General features: G+C 37.2%; 1 protein-coding gene, 1 long non-coding RNA gene and 1 pseudogene across 6 annotated transcripts in view; 2 read left to right on the top strand and 1 right to left on the bottom strand.

Annotated features, from left to right (window-relative positions):
- Positions 1–4,608, bottom strand: part of LOC148726904 (uncharacterized) — a 4,851-nt gene extending 243 nt beyond the window's left edge. Inside the window, exons 1-2 of the long non-coding RNA XR_015989748.1 lie at positions 4,312–4,608; positions 1–571 (exon numbers count right to left, since the gene is read on the bottom strand). The exon at positions 1–571 is cut by the window's left edge and continues 243 nt beyond it. This is a non-coding gene — a long non-coding RNA (uncharacterized LOC148726904). The remainder of the gene's footprint in view (positions 572–4,311) is intronic.
- Positions 991–3,952, top strand: LOC148726905 (uncharacterized; annotated as a pseudogene). Its single transcript, XR_015989743.1, has one exon. The product of XR_015989743.1 is annotated as an uncharacterized LOC148726905 (transcript).
- A 349-nt stretch (positions 4,609–4,957) lies between the features above and the next one.
- LOC111343803 (hemicentin-1) overlaps positions 4,958–25,000 on the top strand; it is an 85,689-nt gene continuing 65,646 nt past the window's right edge. For 2 of the 4 annotated variants that reach the window (XR_015989571.1, XM_088727615.1), the window contains exons 1-3: positions 4,959–5,595; positions 8,166–8,543; positions 23,590–23,859. Coding sequence is in view for 3 of the 4 variants with exons in the window: in XM_088727615.1 (XP_088583741.1) it covers positions 5,529–5,595; positions 8,166–8,543; positions 23,590–23,859 (715 nt within the window). In the remaining variant the exon portion in view is untranslated. Of the gene's footprint in view, positions 5,596–8,165; positions 8,544–23,589; positions 23,860–25,000 lie in introns of all 4 variants that reach the window. The other 2 variants (XM_088727614.1, XM_088727613.1) reach the window with 2 other exon arrangements.

Consider the following 25,000-nt stretch of genomic DNA (forward strand, 5'->3'; position numbering starts at 1 on the left):
CTTGTTTTTCATTTTTGGTCGCCTGCCATTACTCAATTCAAAAATGGCCGAGTGTGGCAAAAAGAGTTGGCATTAGTTGGAGCCCTTCGGAAGTGACGTCATATGCGCAGCTCGACCTAAAAAACGTGGCTAAATTTGTATGCCATTTGGAAGAAGAATTCGAGGAAGAATACATCTTATAAAACGCCTAGAATTTCCACTGTGGAATCTCTCACAACACATGAAGCATGATGCGAAAGTGCGCATATGACATCACAGGCCAACTCATGTGTAAAACCGCTTTTCAGTTCAGTCGCTGGCTCTCAGTTGCGAGCTGAGTAATGGCGGACGGGTTTTTCGTGAATTTCGGCCAGCTATATCAAGGCGTATTTCGCTTCCATTGACCTAAAAACTATCGCATAGTACAATTCTAACCATATTAACTTGATTTGCGCTAAAAAATGTCAAAACCAGTGACAAAAATTTTCGTCGTAGTGGCACTTAAAGAAGCCAGAAGATGGAACTTGTATGAATCCAGCCTCTTTACAACTTGAACAATGATCTGGTATGTTAGGGACTGGAAAGGACTTAGCTGAGGAAAAGAGAGAAGCAAAGCTACATTAAAAATGTTGTTTTGTATTGTGATACAACATACTTGTCATCATCATAAATTTCTTTAAGAAACCACCTATGACTTTAATGCTAATTAATATGTGTTGGATGTGTCTCCATCCACCTTTACTTGCTTATGCTAAGTTCAATTTGAATGTGGTGGTTTAAAAAAAATGTATAATTAAGCATATGAAGTGAAAATAATAATTTAACCCATTAACACTTACGTGTAACCCGTGTCGACGAAAAGTCAAAATTTTGGAGAAACCAAGGCGGCAAAAATTCAGCTTTTCCAAAAAACAAGCTCCAGTGAAAGAGGACTAATTAAAGAACGTATTTCCGGCAAAAAAAGCGATAGGTGCATATTACGTTTTAACTCAAAAATCAAGATGAAAGGATCAGTAGCACGATCCAGGGTGGCAAAGCATGTTTACGAAAACCATATTGAGCAAAAAAATATATATTTCAAACAAAACACTTTAAAACTTATATATCCTGTTAGATATAGTTAACCTCTTTGTATTAAACCAAAAATCGTGGTAATAGAGGAAGAATTTATTTTTTTATGGATTTTAGTATTCAGAAAAGTGAGGCGAATTCTTGTGTAACGCGTAACATAATCTGACAAAGCATCACACATATTCAAAAATTTCTTACTTAAAAATTTAAAATTTCAAAATAATTTTGACTTAGAAATACACTAGAAACATAGACTTTTCAATAAAATAGTTAAAATTGGAACACTGAATTGTAATATTCGCGCTACGAAACAATTTTCTCGGCGACCGAACATGTAACGCTGTTTATACAATATTGTACTATACTTCATAGTCACCAAGATTTTGTCGCAAAAAAAGCTCAAATCAGTTTAAAAAAATACATACAATAATTCTCAGATGATTTATTTTCTGTATACAAATTTTTATTCCATTTAATTCAAAGACAGCGTAAAAAATCCAAAAAGTCTGAATCGCGAACACATAAAATGCATAGAAAATTTACCTTAAAATTATTTATCCTCATCTCCAAAAAGGTCTGTGATAGCCGCGCTTAAAATGAAATTGCTCTTCAACTAGCAGATCTGTCATTCTCAAATTCTAAACTTTCTATCGGTACCAAATGTTCACGAATCTAACTCAATTTAACATCTAAATTTATGTCTTTTTTGAATCGCGAACATATTCGATCTTGGAACAGTATTGTTTGCATTGGTGTATCAGTTTACACGCGCAAAATAGTGGCAGTTTTAGAAATCTTCGCATCTAAACTTCGCTTCTTCCTCGCTTACAACAACCTTGTACATTACGTCTAGAGGGGGTATACAACAATTAATTGATATACACCCATGAACAAAGGATCGTTTGAGACTGGAAATTACTAGAGAACGTGACTTCCCTAGCGTGACTTCTTCCGTCGAGAATTTACACGCTTCGCTTGCGAAATATTCAATGGAAAACAAAAAATATTCTGCTGATCAATGGAGAAAAGAAAAAGAAGAAAAAAAGCTTAAACAACAAAGGGAATACTATGAAAGAAACAAGGAAGTTCTTGCACAAAAAGCAAGAGAAAGAATGCGCTTGCTTCGAAGCAAGAAAAAAAACGCGACAGTCGCCGCAGTGAAAACACGCACATCTGCACAAAAGGCTGATGACAAAAGAGCCAACCGTGAGCGGAATGCTGCATCAGCTATCAAGAAGAAGGTTTTGAAGCAAAGAGAAAAAGAGAGGGAAGAGAAAAAGCGACAGCAAACTCGAGAAAGGGTTCGAAAACTTCGTCAGAATAGAAAAGAGTCATCATTTGCGCAACCGGAACCGGAAGTCAACATCACCACACCGGCTTTTAGTTCAAGGATGGCAAAAAAACGTGCAAAGGACAAGGTGTCCCCTGCCTTACCTCAAACCCCCGCAAAAAAGGCTGAAATTCTTCAAAACCTTGCAAGTACTCCTCGCACAAGGAAGATTCTTGAAAAAAAGAAGTTCGTGAGACCAGTTGAGGAGCAACAAAATATCGAAGCAATGGAGTGTTTGGTAGAAGATTTGGCAGAAGGATTGTCCAAAGTCAAAAAAGCTAAGTCGACTGATGAAAGAGCAGCTTATAACTGTACGCGCTCTTTGGCTTTTGGATCTTCTGTCAAAAAAAAAAAGCACCAAACACGGATTGCCAAGATGATGGGAGTAAAAAGAAGCCAGGTGTCCAAAGCTATCAAACATGGAGAAAGAGTTTTGAAGGGTGATGAGGCCTGCTGGTTGAGCACAAAAAGAAATGTCAGGTGCTAATGTCAAACAACGTGCTACTCTTGCTGTGATTCGAAGAGAAGCATCCATCAAGTCTGCAAAGGAGCTCTATGAGTATCTGAAGGACAAGTTCTCTTTGCCATCTTCAACCAACAGCAAAACCACCTTAAACAAGAGAGTATACTTCTACATTCCACTAAATGGAGAAGGAGCTGTTGACAGAAACAGAATTGGCCGCACTTTTAAAGAGCTAAAAGGGATTAGAAAAATCCACTCTGTAAAAACAACTTCTCAGCAATGTAAGGTGAAGACAAGGCTAAGAAGCTGTATGTGCATTGGTTGTTTAACTGACATGGACTGTGAAAATGAGGAGTATGTTGATAAGTGGAGAGAGGTTGAGATGTCAAGAGAAGGAGATGTTGCAGTCACAAGGCAGAATCAAGACTCAGTCAATGTCAGTAAAACAGTCAATGCACTCACTGATCTTGTTGAAGAAGGAAGTACTGTCGCCATTGCAGCAGCTGATGACGCCATATATGATTACTACCTCTTCAAAGTTACAAGCAGTGGTGCCATAATTTTGGGTGAAGATGAAGTTGATGACTATAGTGCTGCTTATCAGAAAGGTTCCTTTGTCTTCAAGGGTAACTTTTTCCTAAGGGACAATATTATAGACATGACCTACCAGCTTGACAATAAACAAGCTATTGTGTATGCAAACACTGTCAGGACTATCTGTGGAGAACTCAAGAAATTAAATAGGCGTAGAAATGTATTATTCCAGCTTTTACCCAACCAGCATGAGGAAATTATGTCTTCTTTTTAGTTATGTAAATAAAACTGTGTTATTTCTAAACAGAATCGTGAATTTAAGCCTGCAAATGTGTAAATAGAATATATGACCACGCCCGCTATGCATTCTGGGTATTAATTAATGAGGATAATTTAACAGATAACATCAAATATTTTCTCAAAAAGTAGTTCTTACAATAAAAGTTTATAAATAATATATGTTTTGATGATTTTTTGGTAATTTTATGAAGTTGCTAGTTTTTCCCTAATGTTACGCATTTGTACCCCTGGATCTTGCAACTGATCAAGATAAAAATCGCTAAATATTTTCGCATTTTTCGCAAAAGGAATTTGCAAAAGGAATTTGCAAATTTGTCCGTGAGTGAAGAGATCTCAAGTTCCACGGAATCTATTAAAAGGAAGCAAGACTAAAATGGCCGAGACATATTTTGGGACGTCAGATTTATTCAAAACAGTTTTTGATTTGCTGTTATAAGCGAAAAACGTACAAATTTCTTACGTGTACAAAGCCCACGCGGTAAAATTTATCATGCTTAGATCATTGTTTACCTGTCTTCATGGCCAGAAATTGCGCAGCGTTTTGTTGAAAATTCTGAAAAAACTTCAATTTGAGGCAAAATCTTCTAGTAAACTATACTTTTTGAACACATTGTTACTCGAACATAATATTTACCGGGCCATCGAATCGTCAAATTGTCGCTAGGCCCTGCTTGAAGTCCGAAAGTTCGGTTTTCACTTTACGTCCATAGTTCACATCGCCTTAGAGAATCGTAGTGTCGTTGACTCGAGAGCTTATTCTGTCACCTTTAAGACCTGGATATCCATTATTTTCCAAGCAGAGTATTTTACATCGTTGTTACTTTACATTCTGAATTCCACAAGGTCTAACTCGATTGCAAATGAACGAAAAATCCGACCTGAAAATTTTGAGGGTCGGCCGCGTGGACGCCATATTTTCAAATTTGATAATTTAGTGAAGATGCGTAGAATAATGCCCCTCTAGTACCCCCTAAAGTCGACAAAATATATGCGCAAACAACGGATTATGATTGGCTTATTGATCTCCAAACTTTAGAGGAGGCTTGGGGACAAAACTCTACTTAGTAGGGGAGGTAGGGGGAAAGCGTTTTCGCGCTAAGCGATCGCGAGGTTCGGGCAGTTATGGGCGGTTCAGGTGTCATGGCTTCCATCGACGCTTCCATCTTGTACTTTGACAGTATGTGGTCGTGAGAGCCTATGTACTAATCTTTTGGGTGCGACCGCAGTTAAGACGTTCTGAAGGCGCATAGCCCGATAAAATGACATAACCCGATAAAACGACATGACCGAATAAGTTGACGACACGACCCGATAAAATGACGACATGACCCGATGAAACGACTGAAGCCGAAAAGCCCAATAAAACGACGACATGACCGAATAAATTGACGACACGACCCGATAAAATGACGACATGACCCAATAAAACGACGACAACACCCAATAACTGCGGTACGACGCGATAACACGACGACACGGCCCGATAATCATCAAATGACATTTTTGAACCTATTCACCCTTCATAAAGTCCCAAGCCGCGTGTCGCTCTATAGATCACAGGATGTGATTGGCCATTGTATTACTTACGTCAGAGGACATACAACAAGAGGATACAAGTGCAACGGTACATTGAGCCGCCCAACGTGAAAATTCATTTCTAGTTCTCCTCGGTTTGAGGCACATTCGCGCAAGGCGCAGAAAGGAAAATTGGTATCTAAACACGGAAGCTAGTAGGGTTTGTCAATCGACGACGTGTGTAGCGATTGTGAAAGAAAATCAGCTGATATGTAGCATATCCACGGGGTTGCAACAAGAACTTATCAGATTTAACGTGAAAAACTTCTTCAAAAGATGAAACTCGATTTGAAGGGACGACTGCTTTTCCTCTGGGTGTGTTTCATGCAGCTATACTCTACTGGTAAGGAAGTACGATCGCTTGTAATGTAGATTCTCACCGCTCAGTGTCGACGAAATGCTTAGGAGTACCCTATCTAAGGAAGTTGTCACTCTGAACATGTACTTCCTGAAATGATTGATGGCGGCTGATTATTTGCCCTTCATGTTATAAAACCAACAATTTATGAACGCCACACGATCGAGTGTCAAACTCAGCTTAAGTCGTCGCCCAGTCGATTGTTTTGCGTCGAGTTTGACAATCGAACTGAATCGATCTTGAAATCTTAGATGGCTAAACTCACAGAGTATTTCTTCCGCGCTTGTATTTCTTTCTGAGGAGCCTTCAGCATGCCACGGCAGATTGGGGGGCCTAAAAGGCATTCAGCCATCCTTTGTTAGTTTGGTTGCTCGGGACTACCAAAAAAACAAATACTTAAGAGATCAGATCACACTTACAGACTGTTAATAGGCAAGAAAGTTGCAAAGTCCCAATCAATAAAGTGCTCTTTGTTTCTGAAAACACGGTAATGATGAATACAAATAAGTTCCACAGATTACTTTTAAAGCACCCTTCGTTTCAACAACAAAATAAAGCCTTGTTTGTTTTGAGTATACTCATTTTGTTGCTTCTCAGACATTTCGTAAACTTGTAAAACTTTATCACTCAAGCAGTGCTGGTTTCTAACAACTCCATAAAGACTTTGACTACACAGAAATCATATGGTCAGAACTGAAATGTGTTTGAGCAGCAATTCTAAAAGTATTGTTCATTTCTAACAACCTAATAAAGGGTTGTATGTTTCAAACAACAAATGAAAAGCGTTGTTCATTTGGTATATACTTGTTTTGTACTCACAACCGTTTCATAAGTCTGAGAAACTTTATCTTGGTTCTTAACAAGACCGTGAAGACGTAGACTACACAGAGATTGATCATATGGTCAGAATTGAAACATGTTTGAGTGATTCATGGGCAAAGCTTGTAAGGAATGGATTTTTTTTACCAAAATGCACCAGACTGCTTTTAGAGAGGCTGCCCTTCAGAAGTCTTGTCGTAGTGGGTCCATGAACATTGACTTATGGTATTTGTGTATCAAGGATAATGATAAGAAAGAGAGCTGTGAAGGTTTCTTCATGAAGAGATGAAATGCAAGGAAATGGAACTGCCTCCAACTTTAAAAGCAGTGTTGGGTGGGTACAGAAGTTTATGACCAGAAATGGGTTATGTATACAGTGCAAGACAAATGAATCCCAGTAGGATCCTAAAAAACTCATTAAAAGTAGACTCTCTCAATTGAAAAAAAAAAAGATTGAAACTTTTTGTGGCATTTCTCCTGATTCTAAAGAAATTTCATCATAAAATTGGTAGAGAGAATGTAGTTTTCCTTTGTGTCACTGGAGCATTTCAAATTCTGTACCAGCCACATGCCCTCTCATAAATTGACATGTGACAAAGTAGTATACCTTGAGATTGATTCAATTAAATGTAGGGAGTGCACTAAAACTAACATCTCAAGATTTTGAACTCCAAAAGTTTTAACAGCTTTCATGCCTTGTGTAATGCATTCATACCTAAAAACCAGTAGAGGCAAAAGAGATATACCCAAATGTTTCAGGCAAGGCAGATATAACCAACATAAACAATGTTCATCGAATTAAAGCTATGATAAGGTATTACATAAGGGTTAATTGGCGAGAATTATCCCTAATCAACAGAATGAGAATATGTTTGAGTAAAGACTCAAAAGACAAAACATGTTATTTTCCAACAACAAAGGAAAGTGTTGCCTGTTTCTAACAACAAAATGAAGCCTTGTTTGCTCAGTGTATATTCATTGTACTCACAGACATTTGGTGGACTTGAAAAACATTATCTTGGTTTCTAACAGCACCAAAAAAAAACTTTGACCATACACAAAGAGTAACACACTTCAATTAATATTAATAGGAACACTCTGTAGATGGATAATATTAAATAATTGGATGAACATGACTATCTAAATCTATCCTGACTTTTAGTGATTGCTTTCTTTCTTTCTCATTACTGAGTGAGACAGAAAACAATATGCTGCTTAGGGCAAAGATTCAACTTTTGGTGGGTGTATTTTTTCTAGATGAGTATGGAGGTTTTTCTTTCCTTAATGCTGTTTAATTTTGTAAATAATTGAGTCAGCTTTTTGTGCATTGCAAGGTGAATTTTGGAAAATTTGCATAACATGTTAAGGGGCTGTGTTAAAAGTTTGCCAAAACCACAATATATGTTTATATTTCAATACAGCTCCACCCTGTTTTAGTTACTCTGAATAAAAATATCATGGGGAGAAAGTTGGAATTTTGCACTGAGCCACATTTAAACGTTGCATATTTACAGGCAAAGGAAAAGAAGGTTTTACGCTGAAAAATAATCCTCAGTGTTAAAAAAAAAAAAAAAAACATTGAAAGAGAAAAACCTTTATGATTTATTATCACCAGGGATCAATGTAAGTATGCAAAGCAAAAAAATTACTCAAACAAGAGTTTTGTGAAAAGACATGTGGTGAGATTAAGATTTGATTGAATTATAAGAAAATGCTTTTTTTTCTTTTACTTGCAGAATCATTCACCTGGACTGTGCAACCAGCCAATGTAACATTTGTAACAAAAGGAGAAGACAAGTCACTTACATGGAAGTTCACTCTAACTGCTGATGAACAGACTAAGAGTCAGACATTCTATCTTATTCAGTGGAAAAAGTTTAATCAGACAAGTTCAGATGATGATGTGATTGCTTCCACAACCTTTTTAAATCTCGTTGGTACACTTAGTTACAGTGAACCCAGAGCCCCACATATTGAGATTGTCAGAAATAGTCAAGCCACATTACTCATCAAGAATGTCAGGACAGAAGATGAAGGAACATACAAGATTGAGTACAGTGTACAATTTGGTGGTACTCCTATTGGTGATCATCAAGTAAATGTTACAGTTTTAGGTAAGTTGTTACATGTGGAGAGTTTTGTTTGAGGTTTTATCTTAATTTCTAAGGTTTTGGGTGCTGTTGGCCATGCTCTTGTAAGGAAGCAGTGACATAAGAATGTTGTTTACTAGTCTGTAAACAATGCTAGGTAAAGCATGATTGAGTTTTAAAACCATAAAGTGAGAGTTACAGTGTAGGTCAGAAATTCATCTGCCTTTAAAAGTATTGATTTGCTGTCTGGCCTGGCCATGGATTGGTTTTTACTGCATGAGAAAGCTAGTCCAGGAAGATAAAAAAATTTATTGCCATATTTAAAGCAGAATTCAGTTGAGTTTGAATTTATGCAGAATTGAACAAACTGTTGCCATCGCTACTTGCCACTCAAGGGAAGAAACAATTTTCTGCTTCAGTCCAAACTTATGTCAACTGGAGTGAGCACAAAAAATTAAAAAATGCAGTGGCATATAATATTTTGAATTGAAAACTCAACTCTTCCATACTTCAACCTCATTATAACCCTGAATAAAGTGATTTTGTCATTTTGTCTTACAACCTTAAGTTTTTTTATAATGAAAGCAGTAGACCATGCTAAGTGTCAGTGAAAAAAGATAATAAACCTAATAGCAGCCCATTTATACTGTATGTCTACAAAGAGGATGACAGGCCCGACATTTAGGATAACTAAGTTGCTTTTTGTCATTGCCTTACTTTATCAAGCAATTTTGCGTTCATTTGAGAGCATATGTCCACAAGAAAACTGGGCAGGCAGCAATGATGCTGAAATCATCAATTTGGCTCAAACCTGGCTCAAATGCTAAGTATCATGATTTAACAATTAATGTTTGAAAGTAATGGGTTAAAATATCTAATTCCCTGGGAGATCAAGGGTCCCCCCAGGGAAAACTGCCATTTCCTACACTTTTTGCATAATTAATTAGTGACAAACTGAATAGCCTTCTGCAAATTTAATCAACTGGGTTGTGTTCTAAATCTATCAGACATCAATAACATTGAACTGTTTTAACTTTCTCATTTCATTTTTCCCTTAATTACCTCTTTCTTAAGTAAAGACAACTTTTTCTGGTTTTGACAACGCCCAAAAATAAGGGAATTTTAAGGCCAATATCTCCCATGAACAATCACGTCTGATCATAATTTCTACATGAGCAGTGAAAGCCATCACTGAACTTCCAAAATTAGTAATAAAATGTTTTTTTCTCAATACAAGCTAGCCTGCAAATAATTTTTGATTATAAGCACTGATCATTTGTCAGACCAAGGATAACTTTTGATTGGACAAAAAGCCAGAATGGTTGAACAAAAATTTTTGGGTCTTTAGAAATTTAAAAATAGAGACATTTACATCATTAATTTTCTTTTGGTATTTCAGTACAGATCCTTCCAGTTCCTTTTTGGAGAAGGATTTGTTACATCTTGCAATAATATTCGATAACTAAAATTAAAGAAAGTTTGTGTTTATATATGGAGAATCAAACTGTGTCTATGTCTTCCTCATCATTTCTAAAGAGAGAGTCTCTTCAGACAAATTCATTTAAAATAAAGGTTGAATCTGTGCCAGATAAAAGTACTATGAACAGCTGTAGCCATGAAATAAAATTTATTTATCATCAGTACACTTAAGCGAATAGTTGATGGGCGAATGATGTTTCAGGAAAAAAAACCCAGCACAAGTCTACACACTGCACTGACATCAGCTGTTAAGAGCTATAAAACTGATTTGCAATCATGTGGACTAGAAAAGCATTGGTTATGTTTAAGAGTTTTTCAAGTTTTTGAAAGGTATTGAATCCAGATAAACATGGTTCTCTGTATGCAATTTGTAGACCATTTTAACTGCAGGTTAAATTACAACTGAAACAACACTTGTAAATAATTACAGGCAAGCAATAACACGAGAGCTCAGATTTTGATAATTTTTTTAAGTCCAAGGTACCGTAAAAGCCCAGAGATAAGCCACACTTGCATATAAACCGCACCCTGAATTTAGCAGCTCAAATTGTTGCAAAAAAGTTTTTTTGGAAGAAATCAAAAGAAATCCAAAGTTAACTCTTATTCATCATCCACTGTTCATCGAACATAAACTCAATGATAACATTGCAATGGAAAATACTTTAGTCTTACCCACAATTTTAGTACTTAGTATAATGAACATTGTTTCTACCAACTTTGACATAAAGGTCTTTTTCTGGTATTTGTTGACTGGAATTTCTTCATTCAACACAGTTTTCCATAGATTTTTGCATTACAAAAAGAATGTGAGCTGGACAGTTGAACGGTAGCAACCAGTCATTAGTTCAGATGCGGGATAAACTTATAGTAAAAAGAAAGTTTCATAATAATTTTGACAAATTAAGCTATAAAAGTGCTAAACGGTGAAGAAACAGTAGGCCATCTACCATGCGAAAACTCGAGAATAGCGCGGTATTTTCTTGCTTGTGGAGGATTGATTATGGTTGAAGTTACAGGCTGTCGTGGATGCTGCAAACAGGTGCGTGGGGGAATGGAAACTCCATGCTGTCTGACATTTTCCTGTTGGAGAAAAGTGACCATACACCACTTAAAGGATCTATTATCGAAGATGGTCTAATGCTTTTAGGGCAACAACGTTAGCTGTAAGTGCTGTAATATTAAAGCTCACGCTTTCATGAACAACGACTCCTTTAAGAGCAACCAAACTTACAAAAGCAATGACTAGTACTACTTGTAGATTTGTGTAATATTTACATAGTTTTCCATAAAAGTGTCAGTTAACGGCAAATGGCGTCGATATTCAAAACACTTTTTTCAAATGTTCCCACAGATAAGCCGCACACCCAATTTCTAGCAAAAATTTTTGGAAAAAAAGTGCGGCTTACACACGGGTAATTCTGACTAAATCAGACTCAACAATCTTTCTGACGCTGCTGCAAAATGGGCAAACTAATAACACATAGGTATAGCGCTTAGCTGGTGTTGTATGTTTATAGTTCAACTTGACATTCTTGCGCGATAAAATGAATTCCAAGAACCAAATTAATTGAAAAAAATTAACTTGTTTCATATTTGGCCAAAACTCCTAGAAAAGTTTTTTTACCCCTTTGTGGCAAAAATACCGGGTCAGAGTGTCCGACTAGGCTCAGCTTTCACTGGTCAAGACCCAAAATTTGCCGGACATTTGTCCGATGACCAGCTGTTATTTGCAGCCTTGATACATGTGAATTGGATATAATTATGTTTATCTTTTCGGAAGAGATGTAGACGAAGCAGATTTTTTAACAAACACTAAGTTTAATTACGTTTTAAGTTTTCTGTTCTACATTTGTCAAACTACAAAGGAAAGAAAATATATATGTTACAATATTTTACAGATACAACTAACTGCGTTACAAAAGTTACAAGAAAATTACTAAACTACTTACAATTCTGGTTGCCTTCTTGTCTGACTTTTGAAGCGAGGCACATATCTATTTATACTTTCACAAAAATATGTAAAATATGTGCATTATGCAAAACACTCCCCCCCATTGCGGAGGTATAATTAAATTTCAATTAATTAGACTGAGCAGCTTAATGAATTTTAGGTGTTGATTTACTTAAGTCAGATTATCTAATTCCTCTTTGGTAGAAATGAGGCATAATTTGTGAATGGGTCTGTCGTAGACTGCATTTGCTGTTTTTATCTTTGCTTTCCTCGTGAGTCTGTCGTCGCCGGGAAATGTTTCAAGTACAACTGCCGTCTTCCATGTTCTTCTGGGGTAGGTTAAAATTCATAGAAATAAACAGGCTATTGATTTTCTTCGAAACCATGATATACCACGGTTTCGCTAGGAAAAGCATTGCATAACAGCCTTAAGACATTACAAAACGAAGAGAAAAGATTTGAACTTCCAGCGAAATAAGAACAAGGGTAAACGGGCTGGAAGAGTACTGCTCGAAGACACCTTATAACAATAAATGTAGCCTTTCAAGAGATATTTTTATCCTTCTACGAAACCTTAACTAAGAACATGTGCTAAAATTTGTATTATGAACTTCTGCGTCACCAGTAAGGCGCTTTCGAAGCTCTAGCTCCCTCATTTCTTCACTAGCCAGGTTTGAATGTTTTCCTCAAAAGCGACAGCCTCTTCCTTGGTTGCACGTGGCTCTACTTTGTCACACGGAGTGCAGTATATCCAATATTTCTCCTCGACACTACAACAATCATTCGTAGACCCCTCATCGGAAGAAACAGAACCATTACTTATATGAGAACGATCCTTCGCAGTAAAGCACTATTTGAGCAGTAGTGAAAATCAGACCTGAAAAAAATTTCAGGCCTGTACGGGATTCGAACCACTGACCTCTGCGATACTAGTGCAGCGCTCTACCAATTGAGCTAACAAGCCAACTGGGAGCAGGCCATCAAATTAATTCGACATAAACCCGTAGATGATAAATCAAACAACAACAAACATATGAAAAATATGTGTGAACTGCGGTTATACTGCACTAGTATCGCAGAGGTCAGTGGTTCGAATCCCGTACAGGCCTGAAATTTTTTTCAGGTCTGATTTTCACTATTGCTCAAATAGTGCTTTACTGCGAAGGATCGTTCTCATATACGTCTCATAACCGCAGTTCACACATATTTTTCATATGTTTGTTGTTGTTTGATTTATCATCTACGGGTTTATGTCAAATTAATTTGATGGCCTGCTCCCAGTTGGCTTGTTAGCTCAATTGGTAGAGCGCTGCACTAGTATCGCAGAGGTCAGTGGTTCGAATCCCGTACAGGCCTGAAATTTTTTTTCAGGTCTGATTTTCACTATTGCTCAAATAGTGCTTTACTGCGAAGGATCGTTCTCATATACGTCTCATAACCGCAGTTCACACATATTTTTCATATGTTTGTTGTTGTTTGATTTATCATCTACGGGTTTATGTCGAATTAATTTGATGGCCTGCTCCCAGTTGGCTTGTTAGCTCAATTGGTAGAGCGCTGCACTAGTATCGCAGAGGTCAGTGGTTCGAATCCCGTACAGGCCTGAAATTTTTTTCAGGTCTGATTTTCACTATTGCTCAAATAGTGCTTTACTGCGAAGGATCGTTCTCATATACGTCTCATAACCGCAGTTCACACATATTTTTCATATGTTTGTTGTTGTTTGATTTATCATCTACGGGTTTATGTCAAATTAATTTGATGGCCTGCTCCCAGTTGGCTTGTTAGCTCAATTGGTAGAGCGCTGCACTAGTATCGCAGAGGTCAGTGGTTCGAATCCCGTACAGGCCTGAAATTTTTTTTCAGGTCTGATTTTCACTATTGCTCAAATAGTGCTTTACTGCGAAGGATCGTTCTCATATACGTCTCATAACCGCAGTTCACACATATTTTTCATATGTTTGTTGTTGTTTGATTTATCATCTACGGGTTTATGTCGAATTAATTTGATGGCCTGCTCCCAGTTGGCTTGTTAGCTCAATTGGTAGAGCGCTGCACTAGTATCGCAGAGGTCAGTGGTTCGAATCCCGTACAGGCCTGAAATTTTTTTTCAGGTCTGATTTTCACTATTGCTCAAATAGTGCTTTACTGCGAAGGATCGTTCTCATATACGTCTCATAACCGCAGTTCACACGTATTTTTCATATGTTTGTTGTTGTTAGAACCATTACTGTCGTTTAAAATAGAGAACAGCAACGATTTTCAAGCAAGATTGCTACTGAATTTACTATTTACTTCAGCAATGTTTCAATGAAAGGAATACTATGATGTCACAATGGGGAAAGACACTGAAAATTATCATTGGCTCAGCAGTTGTAGTTTGAGCAATGGCAGACGAAATTTAGTGAGTTTTAATCAAAATTTTTTCAGACTTTTCTTGCTGCGATAGGTCTGAATTATATGTTTTCTTTTTGTTTAGGATCTAAACTTAAATTGTCAGCATAAAAAAATTGTTTTGAAGAGCATCAATTTTCGTCTCAGTAGCACTTTAAGGCATTGCAGTTGGTTCAAGGGAAAATCAAAGATGCCAACCTCTGGAAATCTAAAATCTGGAGATTTTTCTTTTATAACACTCCGGCATCGAACTCCCCCCCCCCCCCAAAGAAAAAAGTGGCACCCCCTCTCCATCAAATCGACCTTCAACCCCCCCCCAATCGTGTAATTAATGGCTTCCAATGTTCACCTTAAAAAAGGAAGAATTCCAAAGTCAACCCAAAGGTTTCTGAAATTTACCGAGGAATTTCAATGGTTTCCGAAGTTGATCTGCAGACTTTTGGAGTTGAACCGAAGTCTTCCAAAGAGTTTCCGATGTTATCTGGGAGATTTGGTTTTCCGTACAGGAGACCGGGAGATTCCTTCTGTATCCGGGAGACTCCTGGATTATCCAGGAGAGTTGGCGTGTATGGAAAATGTGTTACATTCTTGACACGTTCTTGCCACCATGTTTTTTTTTTGCTCTTACCTCTTGGTCGTGAGAGTCACGAGCTACTTTCACCTGTTCCCAGTCTTACTCAACATTTTTTGTCAAGCAAATAGTCACGATCCACGTTGGCTGTTTTATGTGAAGGTGGGTATAATTTTTCCAAATTTCAAAATAAACAACATGCCTATCTCTCATACCTTCAACCATTTCAAGGATGGCAATGCAACCTCTCTGGGTCTGTTTACAAAGGTGAAGGATGTGAAGTTCATCAGAACAGTGTACATTCTTTCAGAGGTATTGCCACATCTCTTAGCCATGAGTAAGGCTTTTCAAAAGAGAGTTGTGGATTTTTCCCGAATTGCGCCAACAATTGAGTACACCGAAGGCCAGCTTGATGAAGCAGTGGAAACAAAGTCCCCCATCGATAGGTTGATAGCAGATCTTCAAGAAGATGGAAGGTTGTGGTTGCTCAACATGATTGCCTCAGAGTACCATTATCAGGGCTTAGAGAATCTTCTGTGCAACTATGTAGACAAGACCAACATTGATTGGAGGTTTGAGGAAACTCTGCCTGTGGTATCTGCTTGGTCAATATTTGACCCATTAAAAGTTCCAAACAAGGATCACCGTGGGTTTAAGCTGTAGGGTAAAACCCAAGTGCAAACAATAGCTGAGCACTTCGCAAGTTCCATGCTCAGGAGTCTGTTCAAGGGGAAATCAAAACAGAGTTTACAAAACTGAAGTATGACATGCATGCTCGGGTGGGAACAAGATCTTCCAGAAGAATGGAATCCCTCTGTGTCTCCATGTAAAGTAACTTTCACTGAATGGTGTCTACAGCAGATTTGCAGCCTTTCCCACTTTTACCTCAAGATCAGTAACGTGGCTGACATAATGCTATCAACTCCTGTATCAAATGCTTGGCCAGAGAGGGGTGCCAGTTGTGTGAAACGTGTCAAAACAAGGTTTAGATCAACCTTGAATAATGGCATGCTACAATCATTGCTACAGGTTTCCATCAATGGGCCAGCTAATGGAACTAACCGTTCAAAAGGGCTTATTGAGAGGTTGGTGAAGGCTTGGAGCTCTGCCAAGAACAGAAGGAGACTACCAAGAGCAATACAAGACACAGCTGATCTCCAAAGCGAATCACAGCTACATGTTTTTGTGGACACTGGGGTGGCAAACAGATTCAATAGAAGGGCTGTCAGAAGAGAGGCAAGGCACTGACTGTGTGAGAGAAGAAGTGGAGGCTTTTTATAAAGCTTGTGATTTCCTGATGTCCCTGATGATGTTGATGAATTTGATGATGAAGGCTTTGAAGACGACGAGTTTTATGAGTGACTGACTGTATCAATTATTGGCTTGCAAACATCTACTGTACTTCGCTATTTCATATGTCTTCTTCGATTGTGTCACGATTGTGAAGATCCTTCAATATTCAGGGATTTTCTCGAATTGTTATCTATTTCAATCTGTGGTTGTTTTCATCTTATGGGTAAAGTTTATAAACTACATTGTATAATTACAATAAATGCTATTAAAACAAAAGAAGAAAAATGAAGCTGTTTGAAGGGCTACTTGACAGTGTATTTCTTCAATATTTTGTAACAAAAGTTTATAAGCCAGGGCATATGTACTATATACATGGCAGCTGTGGTTTGACATCCTCTTCTTTGCCTACTAAGATTTACAGAACTTTTTATGATGTTTCCCATAAAAATTACCTTCTGTCTTGTGAATACTGAGAAAAGGGCTGCTCTTTGCATATTTTATAACAGAACCAAGTTTGGCTTTTACAGTACTGTTATTTATTGACATTATGGTAACATTTGAACAACAAGTCATGTGCTTTGATTGGTCAAAAGTATATCGTACACTTGCTATAAATGGCTGGGATCCCCATTTCAAAACAACTGCTACTTGTAATATCAGCTACTAAAGAAACAACAACAAAACAATAAAACAGACCTGAGAGCTTAAGATCAGTCACAGTTATGGTAATTAAAAGCCTTGTTGTTTTTTGGTGGGAGCCTCTTGAGAAGTTTCCAGTGGAAAGCAAGGGATTTTTTGTTTGATTTTGAAGGGAAAAATAAGATCAGTCCAAAATTCTTTAGAAATCACAAGGAATATACCAGTACCTCCATTCATAAAAGTTTTAAATGAGTAGTTTTTACACTTTTCAGTGAGATACTGCAGATTTGTGTAAATTGTTGCGTGATTTTGTTGAATTGTGTGGTTCAGCATCTGTGCTTCTTTCAGATTAGCCCTGTTTGACTGTGTCTTATTACTTTTCAAGTAGTGGGTTACTAGGCAGAAAAAATCTACCATAAATTTTGTATTTTCTAAGTAATTTCCTTGTACTCTTAAAGCTGTAATTTGGCTTCAGTTCCATGTATTGTTAACAGTGCAGTGCTCAGATTTACTGGTGTGTTATTTTAGTATTTAGCTAAGTTTGACATTAACAGTCAAATACATAGTTGAGTTCTCTCCTTTTGTGATTTCTGGCTTACAGCCATCAGCACTTTGTGTTCAGTTCTTGCCATGACACTGCAGAAGATAGGAGGAGACAATTGGCATCTGATAATCTTTCAAGATCACCTGAAATTTCAAAAACAAATATTTTCTCTGCAGAAATATCTTTGTGGGTATGATAAGCAAATCATGGAATTATAAGGAATATTTTTGTCTTTACAGAGAGAACGTTTTGTTTCTTGTTTCTAAAGATTTGTACATTGTACAGGTGGAAGAACAATAGTACACGTAGTCCTCTACTAGGTTCATCCACCTAAACCCAACCCACCCATCCCACCCCGGGGAAGGACATCTATCACACAGTAATCTCGTACGTGGGAAATTAACGTCTCCTACCCCTCCTGTAGGAGACAGGACCTCCATTTATTCATCCATATCCGAGAAGACTAGAATATCTAACCATTTCTTGATGTTATAGAAAGGAAGGATATTCTTCTCAATTATTTTAAGACCTTGAGTGTTGGTCTGGCCGGGGCTCGAACCCTCGACCTCCTGCACAACAGTCCAGCATTCTATCCATTGAGCTAACTGGGAGGTGGTTAAGTCAGCAAATTATGTATATCCAAAGGTATGGTATAATCTTTTCAGTTCTTGCTGCATGTGACCCTACAAATGTCTACAAAGGAAGATATAAGCATCTCAAAATAATTTCACACTGGCATCTACCATTGCATATTTTAAAAAATTTGTTGTACATAAAGTCAACAATGAGGTTTTCTTATATTTATGCAAGTACCAGACTTGATACAAAAATATTAACAACCACCTCGAAGCATAATTTTGAATTCTGTTTGTTGATTTGTTTTCTTGGTGCACAGCACATTTTCCAATTTTTTTTTCCTTTTCAATTTTCTTTTCAATTTTCTTTCATTTTTCCTTTAGTTGCTTTGCCCATTATTGTGTCAACCTCCTAATAACCCCTACTGAAATGTGTCAGCACATATAGCTTCAGTTTTCCTGGAAAATCTTGAGCCATTGTCATTAACTTCAGGAGATCCCATTGTCCCATTGGTTTAAATTTGCAGTTTCAGGAGGTGATATAATCTCCTGGTGGGAGTTGTTTGCTAACTAAAATCGTGCTTTTAATTTTGGAAGGAATACATCCTCTTTGAGCAAATTTACGTGGTATTTAGATTTGATTAATTTGCCTCAAATTTTGCCAAAAGATTCTAGGGATAATGACAAATGAAACTGCCAGAAAGTTTTGATAATATTAATTATTTGACCAGTGGTGTTCATTTTTGCAACATCCCTCACATATTTTTGGCTGCTCCAACTGAAGATGCCCATATCTAGACAACCAATCAAAATATCGAAAAAGCCTGATGCATTTTTGTTGATTCATACCTTAGGAATAAGACTGTGCAGCCATTTTGCCTGTGTTGTTGCATTGGCCAATACCCTATAAATTCTGATGAAGAAGCCTTGGTTGTTTCACACCTTTCCAGCCCCCGTCACTACCTAAAAGAAAAACTAAAAAAGACAAAAGTAAACTGCATTTGACAGTGATGAATGTATTTATTGAATTGTGATGAAATAGGAAAATTATCAGTATACGAAATTAAAAGAAGCATGGGTAACCATTTTTCAAGCCCAGAGGATTGAAGGCTGTAAGGCTTTTGAGCTAGCCCCTTTAAATTACTATTATATTACTATTATCATTAGTGGTATTATAATAGCTATAATATTATTTATTACCATTTAATTATTGGTTAAAGGTCAATTAGACAATTATATTCTTGAATCATCTTTCTCTTGTGGAACAGGGTACTCATAAACATATGGGATGTGGCAGGTTTTCCTTTTTTGCATGCAGGACATGACAGAATTGCAGAAGGGCAGAAAATGTTCCCGAATCCTAGAAGACAGAAAGGCAGTAAATTACCTCAAATTCTAAAAGACAGAAGGGTGGAAAATCACCCAAATCCTTAAAGATGAAACAGCAGAAAATCACCCTGAATCCTAAAAGACCAAATTAAATGGGGTAAAATTACCCTAAATCCTAAAAGATATAATAGTGGAAAATCACCCCAAATCCTAAAAGATGGAACTATGGTTACAGTATTATCCTGTAGTAAAATTAAAGGGTGGGGGGATAAGAACTGTAAACAAAAAACTTGTATCATGTCAACCAGGTGACAGAAATATCTTTTGTAGACCACATTCTTCAGTCGATAACTAAAACACAAAAGTCATGTCTCAAAAGTTATACTGACAAACAAAATTTTAATTTTATTATGGAAAGGACTATAGTCCCTAAAAGTGCAATTTTAGTCTCTATGGATGTAACCAGGCTATACATGAATATTCTGCAAAATGAAGGAATTTCCAACAAACATGCTTAGAGAAATGCACAGAATAATGTAATAATAATAAACATTAATTGAAGCTGCCCCATAGGGGCTTTTCAGCCACAGTGTAGGCTAACTGAGTGGCAGGGTAGGGGACTGGAACCTGGGACACTGGATTACAAGTCCAGCACCTTAACCACTTGGCCTTTGGTGTCTCCTAGATTTGTACTGAAGAAGAATTCCCTGGGAAGAACCATCTTCTAACGCATAGCACTGCTGTGAGAACAAAAATGGGGTTCTGTCCTCGTGTACCGGTTCACAAGAGCCAATACAAAAGACCAAACAATACACAATAGCTAACCGATGACTCCTAAACAAAGAAAGAACAATGGTAATTCCCTTGTGAACCGGTACACCAGGACAGAACCAAAAATGGTAGTTGTTTTGACCAACATATTTATGTTTAAAAGAAAATAGTTTGTGCAAGCTTCATCAAACCACTTGTGAGTGAGAGATACATTCTTGAAGCATTAACAGGTATCATCCTACCATTAGTTTCATGGCTGATATGTTTGAGGAAAATATTCAATTTCTAAATACTTCAATTTTAAACACTTGGTCAGCAGGGATTTGCTAAAGCAAAGGCATAGAAAAAACCAGGAAAGATTTATTACTCGACGTTTCGGGGTCATCGTGACTCCATTATCAAGAGACTAGTTTAAAAACATGCAAATAAGGAAAGGTACAAGAATAGCATAAATTAGACTGAACGGCTTAAACAAACACCTTGGCGTGGATGGAATCCGTTTGCACGTTCAGTGTTGGCTTACGCATGCGAATATACAACATTTGTACCTTTCCTTATTTGCATGTTTTTAAACTAGTCTCTTGATAATGGAGTCACGATGACCCCGAAACGTCGAGTAATAAATCTTTCCTGGTTTTTTCAATTTTAAAGGTGAAGGATTAAACAGGAATGTATCCTTGACATTTCAAACCTTTGAAACTTCTTGTTTGTTTCCTGTCATGCTCCAGTTGTGACAACATATTAATTGAAGGAAAAGCTTTCAAAGATCTAAGAACTAATTCTTCAAAAAATAATCTTTGAAGAGGACATCAGACCCTCCAAGTGGCAATTTCATGAAAGGGGTTATCTAAATGAACTAGTGGAAAGAATCCTCAAAAAGGTTGATTTCTCTAACAGGGAAAACACTCTAGGAGTGCAACTGGTATTAATTAATGAGAAGCAACCTAAGCTTGAGGAGACTTTTAGCTTCCAGTAGTTTTGCATAAAGACCTGCTCATCAGAGCAAAGGTTTGAAACTAACCTGACTAGGAAAGCAGCAGAGTGGTTTATAGGCCTGTCAACCCACCTAAGACCTTGATGATCACAGAAAATCATCTCAAACAAGCAGAATGGCCAACAACATGATGTTATGCATTACAAACAGAGATGATTTTTGGGTATTGATTTGATTTATGGAGAACTTGAGGGAAAAAAGGGGTGAGGAATTATCTCACTCACTTAATATGTAAATCACCAGAAAACCACTGTGATGTAGCAGTGGCGAATACAGGAATTGGGTGGGATGACTGTGTACTAATTATAGTTCGCTATATCTTTAAGGATTTGGAGTGACTTTTCATCATTCTGTCTTTACACACTTGGGTAATTTTTGCCAATTAGTGTTTTACGATTTGGGGTGATTTTCTGCTATTCTGTTGTTCTGGCTTTTAGAGTCACTTGATTCTTGATGCTAATCATTGTAATGAGCTGGGTGCTGAGTTTCTATATTTATTTAGTCTTTGATCCAGTAGACCAGAATATCTCATAGTCTAAACGGAGCATCCTTGCAGATTTGTATTCCACAAATTGGTAGTTACTAAAACATGGAACCACCCAAAACCACCCAAAATGAAAAAGGTCACACAAGCACACAAAGGCCTGGGAAAGTAGACTTGGCTACTGAGTTGAGCCTGGTTTCTAAGCAATTTCAGAAAGCAAATAATGTGCTTCCTGAATTCAATTCAGTGAATTGTGTCTTGCCACTTCTGCCCTTAGTCAGTGACATGTTTTTTTCTGAAGGGCTCGCTGGATTGCAGCACAATCGCAAGAAGTGCACCTCATTAAAAACGTGTCTTGAACATGTATTCAATGTAGTATTTTAGCACGTACCCTGCAGCAGAGGTTTTTTTCTACTCCCTTCCATGCTACGAGTAAAAGGAAAGTTGTCCTTTTCCTCGTTGAGTAGAAAAAACCTCTGCTTGCAGGGTATTAAGCACGTCGACATAACATTGATATGGGAGTAGAAGACATAAAATCCCACCATAAAAACACTAAAATACTTACTTGCCTTAGGTTGCAAAACGTTTTTAATTTTACTGGTGTTAAAATTTGAGTTTGCGTTCACTATGCGCCGATGTTTCTTGTATTCTCAGTTGTTAAAGTTCCTGTTAACGTCCAATTATCTGATCGTACCAGGGATATAAAAATGTTCAGTATGATTGGTAAACGAAGAGAACTTTAAGTGGATAATTTGAATATATCAACAAAGTTGAAATGGTAAATTGCATGGCCACCGTTATGATTATAAAAACTGACGTTTTGAGCGTTAGCCCTTCGCTCCAATGAAGGGCTAATGCTCAAAACGTCAGCTTTTATAATCGTAACAGTGGCCAATTTACCATTTCAACTTTGTTGATATATTCAGATTATTTCGTTACCCCCAACAACGCAACCCCAAACAGTTTCTTTAGAAACTATCAGCCTTTATTTAAGTGGATAAGGTTTGTGTCACTTTCAACTACGCTAAATGCCCTAATAGGCGTGAGGGGGACTTATTGGAGGGGGGAGGAAGGGCGAGCTGTTACGGTATTTTTGTTTCTGATGAAGGGAGAGCTCGTTATTTTTTAAAAAAACTAGCTCTAAAGGATCTACTTGAAATAACATCACTGCCACCAAAAGAGGACCGCTACACTAGTTAAGAGGCTTTTGGCCAAATGACAGATCAGGCTGTATGATAAAATTTATGTTTTGTCTATTTAATTGGCTCTAGAGGGAGAGCAAGTGAAGTAGCTAATATCAAGTAAAATTACAGCCTCTCATCCATAACAAGCCATTTCAACCCCACCAACAACAAAAAAAAGATTGTCCTTCTGAAAAAAAATTCTGCATTTATTTCGTGCTTTGGAACAAAAGCTACTGGTATGTACTAATATCTTACAGAATGTCAAATGCTACTGGTCAGAGTTTTTATGGCTGGATGGCATCATCAGCAGACTTTGGAGTGTCAAAATTGCAATTTTGAAACAAAATAGAACACGAACTAAAATTTGTATTCTAAGTTAATTTGAAAACTAAAACAGAACTTGAAATGAAAACATTTACAACTTGGGTTGTCAAATTAAGTGCTTTTTTTTTTTCAAACAAACGTATATTAAGCTTCTACTCCCAGCTTTGTCAGAGGTCCCCATTCTACATCACTCCATGGACAAAAACACATGGCGCAAAAATTTTTTTGGGATCACTTTTTTTTTTTTTTTTTGCTTAGAAACCAGGCTCAGCTCAGTAGCTAAGCCTACTTGCCCAGGCCTTTGCTTGCTTGCTTGTGTGACCTTTTTTGTTCCAGGTGGTTTTGGGTTGTGGGTGGTTTTCGGTGGTTCCATGTTTTAGTAACTACCTCAGTCTACAAATTACAGATTTCTCGTTAAGATCTCTGACAGATTTCTATTTCTCAAATTGCAGATATTCCTTGTTTCATTCTGTTTCACAATTTACAGTAACTCATTTCCTCTCATTTTGTGAAAGCTAATCACCTGATTATTTTACAGAACCCTCTGAAATTGTGAATGTTAGCAAGAACCAAGATGTTTGTGAAGGTTCTATGGTTGCCTTGAGTTGCAATGCAACTGGTAAACCAGCACCAAATATCACCTGGACACGAAAGTGGGAAAATGGTACTGACAGTGGAGAATTACCATCTGTAGATGGGTACCATCCCATATATGATATTGGCAGAAGCTCCAATGGAACATACTGCTGTACAGCTTTCAATGGAGTGGGAGATCCAGTGAATCAGACAGTGGAGGTGATAGTGAGATGTAAGTCAACCTCATCTTTGATTTTGTTAATGTAACTCCACTGTATTTCCAGCCATTTACCTACATACCCGATAGCTTGCACAGCAGATTAACTGCACCAATTCAGTGATTTAAATCATTGGGTTCTTGAGAATAAAAGAGAAACATGAAAGGAAGTTCTAGTAGGTTTTTTGTCCTCAGAAGCTGGTTTGATCATGTACATGTATGCAAGGTCATCAGGCACACGAGAAAACAGGTGATTCTCTTATTTAACCAAAAATTAATAATTCAGGACGTGTTTGTTTCCAATTTGAAGTGGTCAATATGCCAGTTATCAAAGTTTTATACTCTGGAGAATAAGACATGTGAGTCGAGTGTTTTTAAATAGCTGTTAGCATTTTCCCTCAAAAAAATGTCAATATCCTGGGCTCTTTCTGGCCTAAACAGTCACTTTGAATGGGAAAATACTGTTGTGTTCAAGCAAGTTTAAACTATAGAATCTTTAAGTTTTCGCCAATGCACCAGCCATCTTTGGATTATTTTTTTCACTCTCAGTTGAAGATTTTGTTTACATTTGTAACGAAAAAATTTCACTGTCAGATGTAACAGTTACTATCATTATGTGGCAATGTGAAATTAACCCACCCCCCCTGTTACCAGCAGCGATGGTTTGTCACCGAAATTTTTACAGATTACCCAGAGGTCATTGGTTGGAAATCATAGTAATGTATTTAGTTACTGAGTTGATTGTAGGTGGATCCTTTATAGAGGAGAATGCTTTAAGGAGAAGAAATGACATGTAGACCAACCACATGTGAGAAGAATTTTAAATTCTAACACAAAAGAAATGAAAATTGAAAGAGTTCCAAAAGCAAAAAAAAAGCACTGGTTCTTATATCTAGTTGAGGCTAGGAAAGTTAGATACTTTCTTGTCAGAGGAAAGGGTTTAACATTTGGCCTCTTTACCAGATGCTGGTAACTTTCTGAACAACCTCTTAATTTTTCAGATCACTAGTTTTCCATGAAGTGCTCCATTTCAAGTTACATTTTTTATCATCAGCCATCTTTTGTTTCTTTTTATTGTTTTTTTGTGACTCTCTTGGTTTTAATTCTAATCTAATACCTTACATTTTTCCAAGATGGACAACTTAGGTGTCCCCCC

The sequence above is a fragment of the Stylophora pistillata genome, chromosome 7, assembly GCF_964205215.1.
Source record: "Stylophora pistillata chromosome 7, jaStyPist1.2, whole genome shotgun sequence".
Classification (NCBI taxonomy): domain Eukaryota; kingdom Metazoa; phylum Cnidaria; class Anthozoa; order Scleractinia; family Pocilloporidae; genus Stylophora; species Stylophora pistillata.